Source organism: Amblyomma americanum, chromosome 1, assembly GCF_052857255.1.
Source record: "Amblyomma americanum isolate KBUSLIRL-KWMA chromosome 1, ASM5285725v1, whole genome shotgun sequence".
Taxonomy (NCBI): Eukaryota; Metazoa; Arthropoda; class Arachnida; order Ixodida; family Ixodidae; genus Amblyomma; species Amblyomma americanum.
Window position 1 is genome coordinate 412,131,228 of NC_135497.1, and position 14,191 is coordinate 412,145,418.

General features: G+C 48.1%; 1 protein-coding gene across 1 annotated transcript in view; it reads left to right on the forward strand.

Moving 5' to 3' along the window:
- The window catches only part of LOC144103038 (uncharacterized), a 65,219-nt gene extending 61,076 nt beyond the window's left edge, over nt 1-4,143 (forward strand). Inside the window, exon 3 of the mRNA XM_077635976.1 lies at nt 1,999-4,143. Coding sequence (XP_077492102.1) covers nt 1,999-2,512 — 514 coding nt within the window. The 3' untranslated portion in view covers nt 2,513-4,143. The remainder of the gene's footprint in view (nt 1-1,998) is intronic.
- The last annotated feature ends 10,048 nt before the right edge of the window (nt 4,144-14,191 follow it).

The window sequence follows — 14,191 nt, forward strand, 5'->3', positions numbered from 1 at the left end:
CCTGCTGTCGTCTTCTGGCCTTTTGTGAATGTGGCCAATTGGCACGAACAATGCATGCATCGGTTCCCAGAAGTTGAGTACCTGTGGTGGCGCAGCATTACGCCGCCGTTTCAAGCACTTGAGCATGTTGGACACGGTCTCCCGACTTTTTTTTTTCTGTGAGCTTGCTCTTTCTCCTTATTTCTGTCTTTTCGCCGATAATCCATCACGCTGTAGTTTGTCAACCCGCATCATAATTGCCGGAACAGCTCCTAACGCAGCTAATGATTGTTGGCATTACCAAATCCAACGAGCGCGACGGGGCCCTGCTGCCTTTCCTTCGCGATAAGGATCTCCTACAATGGCGCAAGCACAAAGGCCCTCTCCGGTGCTTCTGTTTTATGCGAGTGAGCGCCGTCTAGCCGTGGTGCCTTTGCCTGTAAACGTTCAGAATTCACGGATCTTCATAAGTTTTCAGGCCACTTGCACTTCGAAAGGAAACAGCTGGGGGCCGCCTCATGTGACTCCTGAAGCTTCGCAGGCTTTATTTACGTGGTACAAAATACTATCCTTCACGGTCCGTAGGCTTCAGATTGCGCCTGGAGAGCACCAGGACCCGCAGTCCGTGGTTTGTCGGCTGTTTTATTTGCACACAAGAAGGCCCGCAATTTTTTGCGAGCACATAGCTTTCTACCTAGTCCATAAGTTGCACTGTATGTTGAGTTGGTTGGTTTGGTGGTGTCGCTGGTGATCACGTTAACGAGCAGGCTGGGTTAGCCTTACTTTGATGATGTCGGCAATTGCTCAGCCTCTCGCGCATAGTAAAAAAAAATAATAAAAACGTATACCGCTGTTCAAGGAGGCCTGCGTCATCTTGGAAATCGAAAAGGAGCCTTATTACCCCTGGGAGCCTCTTAGTTCGTGGACCTTTACGTAAGCGGCAGTCTTGGAACACACCCCATCTCCTCACGCTGCGCTCATGGGAAAAAGTTTCGCGATCATTCGAAAAACCTGGGCACACTAGCACAAAATGTTGTACGCCACCGACAACAGCACATGTCGAGCACATAGGGTACTCTCCGCGACGGATTTTCTGCATCCATGCCGGCGTGTAGCAGAGTCAGTGCTCAGGCGGTGCACAGGAGTAGCTTTCGCTCGTGACAGACCCCGTATATCACAAGGGAGGCGTATAGAGAAAGTCAGAGCTAAGTCATGTGTCGTGCCACAAGCTACTTTGCAGAAGTATCATCCTTTAGGACTCTCACTGATGGTACTTGTGACCTAGTCTTCTCAGCGAGAGAATTCGCAGTCATGTTACCTGCGACTTCAATGTCAGCGCGAAGCTAGTGAAAGCACACCGTGAATCCTTTATGCCGGAGTTTTCTTAACCAGATTAGCGACTAACGGCTGAACTAGTTTAAGGGAGTCCGTTGTTGGATAAGATCTTGAGCTGTCCTTGATTCAGAATCACTTCGTTCCACTGCACTACACTACACTACACTGCGCTACACAGGTTCACATTGAGAAACCCGTCTAAGAGCCTTTGGAATGCCGACAGGTTCTTCCACCGTAGACGACACCAATCTGTCAAGTCAACCTGGCCAAGATATTCCGAGGCTAGGGAGCACAAATGTGGCAGGGGATGATTGCTCAAGTCTTGCTCACTGATCCTTCGGTGTACACTTGCTGGTGATCTCCAATGGCAGTTTTGAGATGCTCAAAGACCACATTCGTTGCTTCTGCCGCGCTGGCGCCTTGTTTAAGCTCTGGCTGACTTTTCTTTCTATTGCTTCTTTAGTGTGCCGTAGTACAGAACACAAAAGAAAGAGAAAACGAGATACCATTTGTTACTCTGGTGGCCTGACACTCGAGACGCCATGTCCGCCACCATTTCGTGCCAGCGAGAGTTGGACAACATGCTAACTAACCAAACATGGCTAATACACCTAGCCCTGTGCCCATAACCTGCTGTTATTCGCCGACTCTTACTCAACCCGTGGCGTGCTTCCTTCCTGGCAGGACCAAATGGAAGCGCCAGACGGCTGTGGGCCTCGAACTGCTTGCCGAGGCTGGGAACTACGCGGCCGTGCAGCGAATGCTCCAGACGGCCCCCTACTGGCTGTCCAGCTACACAGGCCTGTCGCCACAGTCTTCGCTGAGCACCATGGCCGCTCTGGATCTCTACTACCGGCAGGCCGCCCTCCAGAAGCCCATGGCGTACCGGTTGTACCCCGGCGTCCCACCTCCGGGGGTGCCCGGAGTCGCGCCGCCGGGGACCGGTGCCCCTCCGCACGGTCATCCCCCGCCGGGAGCCGCCAGCAACGGACTGCCCGTCGTGTCGCCGCAGATGCCGCCTTGCTCGTCGGCGGCGGGCGCTTCGCCGAGCGCGACGGCCCGGCCGTCGCCGTCGTCGCCCGCAGCGCCGGCCGCTTCCCACGCGGTCCTCGCCCTCCCGACGACGTCGTCCTCCTCCTTGTCGTCGTCCTCATCCTCGGCGTCCTCTTTCCGGCCGACGAGTAGGGAGTCCTGCTAAGGAAGCGGCCTCGCGAGCCGCGCTCGGGGGGACCTGCTCCGCCTCCTGCTCCTCACTGTCCCTGTAGAAAGCAGCGTTCTCCCTCCCTGGACGGTTGGCTTGTCTTCTGACGCACTGCGAAGGAAGAGAAGCGGGAGGATCACAAGCTCTCGAAGCGGAAAGTCTAGTCGTTACACCCACGGAATTCGAGCACTTGTCGTTTTTTGCGTGAAGGCGAGCTGAGCCACGGAAATCCGCCGCTACAGAGACATTGGTGCTTTGAAACCGTGAGGACAGGGCTATAGCGGAATCAAGTTCCAATTTATGATCGTTTTACCTTACACGTGTAATCAGGGTGTCAAAGAGGAGGAGGTAAGAGAAGACGGCATTTTCAACTTGCCGTCAAGGTGCATCCATAGAGCACTATTTCGCAGGACGCCTAGACAGGTCAGACCTCCGTCTGAGTGCCCTGCCGTTCCTGTGTGCTACTGGTCCGATCAGTCGCGTCGACCGTAGTGCGCTTTGCTTTCAAAATACGTTCAAACCCACCTAAATGGAATGGACTGTCGAAAATGTAGTTCCTAGCTGCACAGTATAGAATTTTGTGCTCCACTTCAACTCGTGCTTTGTTATGACCACCGTCTTGACATGGGCATATTATGGAACACATTTGGCTTTGTTGATTGTATGAGATGCTGTCCATATGGAATAACACTGATGGCAAGGAAAACTGAGGAACCGCTGGAATGTTAGCTTTAAAAAGCTTTGCAAATTTTTGTACAAGGGATAGTGTGAGAGAAGGTGACAGAAAAGGTTTAAGGCTTATGGAGGTCAGAGCGACGCAGGCTCTCAGGGACGCCGTATAGTGAAGGGCTTCGAAAATTTCGATCACCTGAGGTTCTTTAACGTGCACCAACGTCGCACAGTACACGGGGCTCTAGCATTTCGCCTCCAGCAAAATGCGACCGCCGCGGCCGGTATGGAGAACGTGACGGAAAACGGAATGGTAGTCCTTGACTTGTCCTAAGTGTAACTTCTGAAGCATTCCAAGCTCGAGGGCAAACTCCCACCGTGTGTAAATAGGAGAAAACTAGAAAAACTGCTGCAGACGGAATCACTGTGCTTGTATCCTTCAGCGCGGATCAGACACGCAAGCGTTAAACGCCTCAAGTGGAACTCGGCGGACGAAAGGTCAGCGCACAGCCTTGTGCGCGAGGGCTGGTTTGATCAAAGCCGTGGAAACCAAGCGCTTGCGAGGCAGAACAGCATGGTCGAGAAGAAGTCAGCGCCAGTAACGCCACGGGCGGCGACAGAAAGCCGAAGTGAACCCTCTTCAAGCGGCATTCCAGAGCAGCCGAACGGTTCGAGAGACCTCCGACACGACCACCGTATTGCATTCATTAAAACCTTTCGCTGTATGGCTCCTGTTTTTTTTTTCGCCGTCTTATCTGGCGTGAAGTCACGCGTAGGTGTGCTGTGCGCGACCGGAGAGCGAGCCAGGTCTTGAGGAAGTGAGTGTGGACAATGCGAGAGATGTGTGTGCCGTTTCCCCAGTGACATTGTGAATGGAAGCTCGGGTGTGCGGCCCACTTGAACGCGCCCTGTGTATATAAGTTTGTAATCACGCGTAGATATGGCAATAAAAACGTGCTAATAATATGAGACTTTTCACTGGCTCTTGGGTACTGAGATGGCGAGATCTATACCGCACTTCCCATGAGAACGCCCACCGCTTTGCTCATCTGGCGGCTAGGTGGGCCGACAAGCGCAGCGCCGAGAGTAGTGCAGCGTTCCTCCGCACTATGACGCAAAAGTGGCGGTGTCGTCAGAGGCCCGGTGCAGAGCGACGCGCGCCGTCTGCAACCTCAGGTTGCAGCAACCGCTAGACTGCTTGAGAGTATTTTATGTACTGTGTGTGTTTCTTTTCTCAACAAAGGTTTTCGCCTCTAACTACCTTTATTTCGTATTCGGAAAGCAATCGAGCAGCTCCGAGCAACCAGTAGACTGTGGGACGACACACACCAACTGTAAGGACGGATGTCATAGCTCTTCGGTCAGTTGATAAACTACGCATTGAAACCCTGCTATTCCCCGTGGCCACTACAGCGATTACCAAACGGTGGCGATGCCTATGAGTTGGGCTGCTGCTTTTATTTTTCTACTAAGATCGCGCTTTAGCAGTGCTTAGAAGTTCGCCTGAGCGCCGCAAGCGGCGTAATCTGCTAGGCTCCGTGTTTTGACTCGATCAGACCACTGGGCCAGTTAAGCGCGCACCTCACTGGCACGTCAGATGACTACGACAATGAGCTCTAGTATAGGCAAGTGGTAACGGTGTTATCGATATGAAGTGCAAGACGGTTTGCAGGCGAAGAAGGACACGAGTTACTTCGAGCCGTGCTGTAAGTTTGATTACACGTCGACACGGGAACGGCCGAAAATTCATTGCTTTCGGCGCCACAGAATCTCGTGAACTGTTTATTCTGGACATGGAAATGCAGGCTTTATCGCTCATGGCAAACAGCTCCAGCCGCGTTCAGGGGTGTGTGGGTGACACTTTGAGGAAACGTTCGCGGGCGTCATATCACGTGCGTTGCCAAAGGTGAGGTTGTTAGGGTGTCGAGAAAGTATCCGGGCTTAACGAACGGTGCGTCAGCTCCAGTCCATTCTGGTGTCCTTGCTTATCGTTCAAGGAAGGCAGCTGCAAGAGAAAAAGCAGGAGTCAGTTGGCGGCTGCCAGCATTTGTGACATGTGAGAAACACACAGATGACCTCACAAACAATATTGCGAAGTTTTGGACGAGCATATGCGTTCACTTTCTGGTGATGTCCAAGAATACGGCCGAAAGACGGCACCTCAAGTCGCGTTGCTCGCGTTGAGTGAAATCCTGACAGTTGCTTTGCAATGTTCTTATTTTAACGCGGAAGCTCTACTTCACTAGCAAAGCTGAAAAAAAAAAACCCCCCGAGGCATGTGTGAAGCCTCCACTTTTGACGGAGCGGTAGCGGCGGAGGCCTTGCGCAGCTGCTCCGTTGAAGCGCAGAGATGCGGCTGGAGATGCGGTGGGCAGGGCTAATAACAGACTTGATCATGGGACGATAGTAAAAATTATGAAAAAGGCACAGCCTTGCAATAGTACGGCGGTCTGCTAACTTTGTAAGACGAGCATTTCGTTTTAGTTCAGTGACACATGCATGATAGGAATGAGCCGAGCGTATGAATCTTGCTGCGCAGTTTTGTGTTGCCTCTAGTAAGAAAAGTTACTTTGATACGGGTTCCAAACAGCGCATGCGTATTCTAGTTTGGGACGAATGAAGGTTAAAAAAACTGGAGCGGACACTTAAGCTCCGCCTTAAGGGCATGACGCGATAGCGTCATGGGTTAGGCTTTCCATTCTAAGCAGTTTGACACCCTTTGAACGCATTTTCCATTTTTTAATTGCTTCAATTAATGAATTGATCAATTACACGCTCTAAGTTTCTTAGTAAACATCATCAAGCATTGGCTTTTCATTCTGAGCATTTTGACACCTTTGAAATTCGCTTTTTCCAATTTTTTCATTTCTTTAAGTAATCAATTAATTACAATGATTTCATTAACTCGTCATCGCCTATCACACACCAATCAGTAATCAATCACTAGAACCACAAATTACCATGATACAATTTTTTTTTACGCAGCCCCCGAATTATTTGCGACACGCGGTGCCGACTACGCAGGCTTCTCGACCGAACGAGTTGCATACGCTGTCGTGTAATAAGCTAATAACTTCACTGATGGGGGCCCTAGGTGAAGTGTTCGTAGAAAATAACCGAGAACGCGATTAGCGTCGTTATTAATATGCGTTATGTGATGTGGCCAAATAAGATCACGGGTTAAATGTACACCCAAGTATTTATACTCTCTCACAACTCTGATTTCGGAGTTGGAGATAAAGCAGTTTGAAGTTGGTTAGGAGTGACGTCGATGAAAGGATAGTAGAAATGTTTTCACTTTTGAACATAGCCATTTGTTACACCAGTTTCTTAAGCATTCAAAGTCAGATTGTAGGAGTTGAAGGTCACTACTGTTGGTTATTGGACGTTGAATAACTCATTCATCTGCTAACATGCGCACGTTAGAACATAAGTTAGCTGGTAAGTCATTTATATAAATAAGGAAGGGAAGGGAAACCATTCCAAAACAAAGCAATTAATATTTAGGCGTGAAAGTTTTAGAAAAAGCCGCTTATGAGAAACTTTGTCGAAGGCCTTCTCAAAATCTAGGAGCAGGGGTCAACTGGGATATTAAGGTCGAGGCTGGAGCTTAAGCCGTTAACGAACAATGCTGATTGAGTGTCGCACGATAAACTTTTTAGGTTTAGGTTTATGGGGGTTTAACATCCCAAAGCAACTTAGGCTATGAGGGACGCCGGAGTGAAGGGCTCCGGAAATTTAGACCACCTGGGGTTCTTTAACGTGCTCTGACATCACACAGTACACGGACCTCTAGAATTTCGCCTCCATCGAAATTCAACCTCCGCGGCCGGGATCGAACCCGCGTCTTTCGGGTCATCAGCCGGGCGTCCTAATCACTGAGCCACCGCGGCGGCTGATAAACCTTTTAGAAAATAATGTTGAGCGTGGCTGAGAAAAAAAAATTAACTGAAACTCGGAATTTTATAATGCGCGAGTATATTACACGCCCCAATAACTTTGAAGGAATGGTAGTGATGGATATTGGACGGTAATTGTGACGAGAAGATGATCGACCCTTTTTTGTAACTGGAATAACTTTGCCGACTTTCCAGCCATGTGCTATGACACCTGATGAAAGAGACTCGCGAAAAGTACGGGACAATATGACGCTAGTAGTAGGCTTTGTGTTTTTGTGCACTTTTGCGTTAATGCCGTTGACACCTGCTGGTGACGTTAGATTCAAAGACTAATTTTTTACAATACCATTAGGGTCAAAAGTAATATCAGGTATGGCTTTGAAATCAAAGAAAGGGAAATCAGGAAGATCTCCATCTGGTTCGCGGGTTAAAACAGAGCTGAAGGTTAAATTTAAAACTTCTGCAACGTCTTGCTCCACGATTGGATTGTTATGATCGTCGGAAAGCGTTAGCTTATCGTTTGAGTTAGGATTGACGTATTTCCAGAATTGACGGAGGTTTGTGCGTAGTATACTGGGTAATGTGGATGAAAAAAAAAATGAATGATCGGCTTTGAGAACTTGAGGTGTATAAGATTTTTCAGCTTCGTAATATTTTGACGTGTTCGGATTCTTAGATCGTGTGGCGGTTCGAAAAAGCGTTTTTTTTCTTGTTGTTAAGGGGCTTTAGTGTATTATTGAATCACGGCGATGTAAGGCGCTCGGTTAGGGTAATTGTAGGATTATATCTTTTGATGAGGTTGTGCATTTCGTTTTTGAAGAGTCCCCAGTTAGTCTCGGGAGTGCCTTGCCAACGTGGATTAGAAACCAGCTGCAGAAATCGTCGAGTTCTTGGTTAATGCTAGCGTAATCGTCTTTATCGTAAAGTTTTATTGTTTTGGTTACTTTCTTTGGTTTGGGCAGGTGGCTGAAAATGTGGCGTGGATTACTGAATGATCACAAAGTCCTGGCAAACAAGAAAGCGAAGATAAGGTTGTTTCTGGGTGCGGCGTTATTATTAGATCAACTATGCTAGATGATTGAACAGTTTGCCTTGTTTGAGAGGATATCAGCTGGATAAAAGCCAAGGTTTGACACGTGTTGATAAAATCGCACTGAGAAGAATTTTAATGATGGCTCATACGGTTTAGCCTAATCTATTGCGGGGAAGTTAAAGCCACCTAGTACGAAAATAGTAGCATGTTGAAGTTTCGTGGTTACTGTGTGAAAGGTGCTGTGAAACAGAGGAATGAAGGAAGCATCGCTATGGAGGGGGGTGGGGGTGGGCGATAACAAGCACAGATTACGGTAAGAGGAAATGAGGTGTTGGAGCAGATAAATAGTATTGCTAAAGGTGACTCTACTTCTAAGCTGTAGCATTTAAGGTTTGCGATGAGCGGATATCAAGACGCCACCCCCTCGTTTGCCTATGCGGTCGCAGCGAAAAAACATCGCAGTTAGGAAATATGGCCTGTACTTAGTTGGTGAGTATGGATTCGTTTAGCCAGGTTTCAGTTAGTATGACTATGTTGCACTCAGTTGTGTCAATGAGACTAACCAATGCATCGCGTTTTTGTAGAAATCTCCTGATGCTAGTGCAAATAAACGAAATTTAAATGGAAATCTCTCTATGTTGGAGACAAGGCGATAGCTACGTGGTGCGTGGTATTACCTGCTGTTACGCGTGATCAAATATATATGTGGCATTTACAATGGTCATCTTGTTGTGACGGAGGGTGAATTTTTTTTTTCTGGCTCTTTGCAAATTAGATGAGGATCTTACGGGCAAGACGAGTGCTCAGGGAATAGTCTTCAGAGGTGCTGTAGCTGGTTCCTTTTAATTACTTAACGTTGGTAAGGACTTGCTCTTTTGCTTTAAAATGCGAGAATTTTACTCTTATGGGTCTGTTGTTGTTAGTGTCAAAACGGCTGAGCCGGTGTGCCCGCTCAATGTCCATTGGTTCAGTGGAAATATTCAGGTTAGCAATGTAGATTTCGATGATTAATTTTTCTGGATTCCGCCCACGTTTCCTGGCTCGTGTCTTTGAGCCCTATGAATAATAAGTTATAACGACGAGCACGGTCTTTGGACAATATCAGCCACCTGACTCGCATTGTTTTCAGCAAGGCACCGTACGCTCTTAATCTGCGCTTTAAGGGAGCCTAATGAGTTCGTCTTCAATTTTCGCAAGTCTTGTTTTAATTTCGTCAAACGTTTTTTCCTGTTGCGCTAATTTGGTACGAATAGTTATTCTGCGTAGAATTGATGCCTGCCCAGAGTTGATATTGTCCAATGCCAGGAGCACTTCATTATTGCTATCATTGGTATTATCGGCGACTCCAGCGCGGGTGCTAGGCCCAGGATTTAACTTGACATCACCATAAAGAAGTAAAACATTGAGCAATGCATGTGTATACAGTCATCTGCAAGAGCAGCAAAGCACTTTGGAGTCGCCAGCGTAACGAGCTCGCTTGGCGAAAAGAGCGTAAGAATTTTTTACCTGCACGGGGCAAAGGGGAGCCATATTAGCGAACCTGGCCGTCGCAGCGTTGCCGAGTCCACTGAAGTGGGTGCTGATATCGGGGAGCCTTATATGCGGTGACGTCGGTGATGCAAGGTGCGTAGGTGGCATGCAGTTGCGCGGGTCCGGTGGTGGCGCTGCAGGGCATGAATGCGGACCAGGTGCTGTTGATTCCTGGGCCGATGACGGGCGGCGTAGCTGGCACCGCTCTTCCACGATGATGGTGGGTTCCCGAGGATAAGCAGCTGCACGTGGCAAAGGTGAGGCATATTAGCGAACCTGTCTGTCGCAGTGCCGCTGAGTTCCCTTGGCTGACACCAGGAGGCGCATGCTATAACAATCAAAATACAGCGCTGACATCGTGCGAAAAAAAATGTGGCAACAGTTGGCATTCAATCACACGTCCTCGGGGTTCGTAACTAGCATCTTCAGAACACACGACTACAGAGCAGCTTTTTTTTTCTTTATTGCATGGAAATAAAACAACACAGACTTCTTTTTACTGCTTAAACAGGCCGCGTCCCCCGAACACGCCATACATAGACACACCAGCATCCTGCTATCACTTTGCCCGCACATCAATATTCCGGGAAACTCACATTTGCATCGACTAAAGGCTGCCAGACCGGAAGTCGATCTTGTGCACCATATACCCCTCGCGCCAAAGCACACTGCTCCCTGAACAGACTTCTATGAATGTGGCTGCTGCGCGCGGCGACCTATCATGCGGCTCTTCCGCTGGCTAAACAGTCCCACGAGCACAAAAAGATCACATGGAACCTTAGAACCTTCCATTGTAGACAAAAATCGTATAGCATAGGGCGTGATCCCAATTTCCTTTCTGAGAGTCCGTTAAAAATGCCCCCCCCCCCCCCCAAAAAAAAAAGAAAATAATAATAAACACGGCATCACGACAAAACACAAAGCAATCCCAAGTCCCTAGGTGATGACACAGGTGGCAATTCACTGACCATGGTGCAAACGTCCCCTTAGCACGAAACCACGTTTTCACAGGTAAGGACGACGACGACGTGTGAAGTTTACAAAAGAATTGCGGCCGATTGAACACACCTACGTTGCCTCCGCTTTAATACAGCGTTGTCTAGAAAGGCGAAGCAAGGCTGCCAATATATATCGGTGCAGGAAATAACGTCTCAATCAGAACTTTTTTCCTCGTTTTTCTGGACAGACTGTATAGCTATACTGTAAAACACACACACACACACACGTAAATTCAGGAAATTTAATGTTTCTGCAACTTCCTTAAGAAAACCCCACAAAGGGCTCTCACGGCTATGACCAGTGGGCGCAAACAGAATAGGTAAATGAGCACATAATCATCTGTTAAACAAAGCTAGGAAGAAGGGGTGGTTTGCCGTGTTAAAAAAGAAAAAAAACCTTGAAACAAGCTGATCGACAAAAAAATGCTGAATACCAGCTCCCCCGGACCTCAGAGGGAGAAACATGATGTCCCGACGCATAGGCTCCCACTGTGAGCGCCACGCAAAAGTGAAAAAAATTCTGTGCGTCACCTGTACTTTTTACCGTGCATAGTGGCACACTTGCATAACGTAGACGAGCTTCGAAGCCAAGAGAATATTGTCGTCGCCTGACGGACGAGATTTGAGACTACTAGCGAGGCCCACTCAGATACTGATGCAAGGGAACCCCGAAATGCTGCAAGTCTTCGGTGTACCACCTGATGCCTCCACTGAGGCTTGGCGTTTACCTCAGTGTCTTAGCCAAAACCCTTTGATTTATCAAGGTTAATAGCGCCACCCGAACTGTCACAAAACGGCTGTTATATGCACACACTCTTTTTATCAGAATAGAAAAGGGTAGCGTCATGATAAGCATAAGCCAAATTTTTAATTTCATATTGCGATAGGCAGAAGCCATGAACTGCTACGTTATTGATGATACTACGACATAGGGGCTCAAGATATAAAGCGAATAACAAAGGCTATAATGAGCAGCCCTGTCGAACCGATTATTTAAGCGGTGTAGGTTTGGTAAGCTTTTGATTTACGATCAGTCTTGCAGTGGACGCTTTATACCATAGTTGTATGCCTTTAAGCAAGACATCACCAATGTTTGCCGTCTCCAAGACTGCAAACAAGCCAAAAAAAACAAACTGGTAGGGGTTTAACGTAGTTAAACGGAGTGGGCGTGCGAAAGCAGGTGTTAATTCTTCAGTTGGAGGGGACTAGCGCCCATATATGCAGAACTGGTTACTCTCTGTACTTAGCATTCACAGATGGCGGCGAGTCCTCGTACCACTACCAGCGCAGTGGCGCAGCCGTTAAGCGATGCGCCACTGTAATAGCAGGCGGCTGTTTCTATCACGGGCACCAGTAGGGATTGTGCGACGCATGTTGTTGTTCCCGATCAGCCTCTCATGACAAATCATTAATTTAACTGCCACCTGCCGGTGCAGGTTGTGGGGACGCCAAAGGTTAGGTGACCTATAGGTGGCGCGACGCCCTGCTCCCATTGGCGACAGCTGGCGCGACGCTCCTGCGAGCTTATCCTTGCTTAGCCGAGTAAATCGGGTAAGATCGGTTTAGCTCGGAGCACAGGACAAGACAGGATTGCAAGACTCTTGCTCGGGGCTGGCATATCTGGAGTAGTGCTTTCGCACAAAAACGTGGCGCACCTTGTGAAATGCTTTTGCCAGACCAATCTCAACAGCCCCGCCGCGGTGGCTCAGTGGTTAGGGCGCTCGACTACTGATCCGGAGTTCCCGGGTTCGAACCCGACCGCGGCGGCTGCGTTTTTATGGAGGAAAAACGCTAAGGCGCCCGTGTGCTGTGCGATGTCAGTGCACGTTAAAGGTCCCCAGGTGGTCGAAATTATTCCGGAGCCCTCTACTACGGCATCTCTCTCTTCCTTTCTTCTTTCACTCCCTCCTTTACCCTTCCCTTACGGCGAGGTTCAGGTGTCCAACGATATATAAGACAGATACTGCGCCATTTCCTTTCCCCCAAAACCAATTATTATTATTATTATTAATCTCAACAAGGGTCACTTGCCTAACCTCACCTGACACTGTTTCTAACACGGAACGTGCGATATGGATACTGCGGCCTTTTATTCCGCACACCTTGTATGGCCCTAAAGATCTAATGTGACAAGCTGCAGACGAGAAGGAAGAACCTTCGCAAATATCTTGAAATCCACGTCGCGTAAGGAATAACAGGACGATACCCTTCAACAGTTTTCAACTGATCTACGTCTGTGCTCTTTGGGACTAGTAACGTGTGACCATTGTAGAACGTGGTAGGTTAAACGCTGACGTCATAAGCAGCACTGCAAATTTCCAACACGACAGGGGCTAGGCAAGGCATAAAAGTTTTATAGAACTCACTACTTCGACTATCCAGGGCCAGGAGACTTCTGAGTCTATATATATATAGAGTTCTGTTCTGTTGTTGTTGCCAGGAAAAATGAAAAGGAAAGTGCACAGGCCTGCCCACTGGCTCAAGCTGAACCACAATCGCTACCACGTGCAGAAAGTAGGAGAGTTTAAAGATAGGATATAAATATAGGATAGAAAAGGCGCGCGATATAATGACCCAGGCCGATCCCGGAGGCAGTGAAGCAACCTTCAAGCACTCCGCCACATTTCCAGAAATATGTTGGGTTCAAATGGGACCCGGATCAGATATTCTATAACCAAAAACGGCCCACGGGCCTTCGAACGCTGATATATAGAGCAGAAATGGGCGATTTGACTTCGACTAAAGTAATAGGCCCTTCAATGACTGCACGCTGATCGTCTTCAAGCAGATGAAACGCTTCTTTCAAGTGGCTAAAATCTGACCCACTAATCTGGTTACTACTGCCCCCCAAAGAGCTGCGTATAATATTAAAATAGAGCACCACGAATACCTGGTGTGTCAGCGTATGTATCGATTTCGTATCGATTTTCAGAATCCTTGTTGTAAAGAGCAGCCTGCCTTTCATCATTAAACAGGCGGCGAGGTGGTTGTTCATTAACCAACCTCCGTGTCCGCGACCTAATCAAGACACCCTGATAATTTTGTGCGTTAAACTGTTCTTTAATATTGTTGATGTCATCACGGTACGATCCCTGGGCCGTTTCTTGCAGCTCATTTAGGGTGCGTCCCAATTCACGGAGAAGACGGTTCAGGAATGAGACCCGTGGTGATGCTTGAATAGCCAAATTTTTAGCCTCCAGCCTAAATTGATCCCGCCTTTGAAAGACTATGAGATCTGCGTGTGTCCACCTATCTTTGCAGCAGACAGCGCAGTGAAAATTTTCATCTCAGAGGGGAGAATTATTTAGCCTCCATAGCTCCCTCCCACAGTGGTTGGAGTATATAGCGGCCGAGTGTACCTTCCTATCTGAGCAGACATCAAGCAGTGGTCGCTGAAATATATCGGCCTTACCCAATACCCATGTACACTAGTTAATGTGCGAGCAGAAACTTAAATCCTGTCAAGTAGAGCATTCGAAGAGAATTGGAAACGCATAAAATGTACACTATAGTCTTGTAGTCGGCAAATATCAACAAGGTTGTGTTT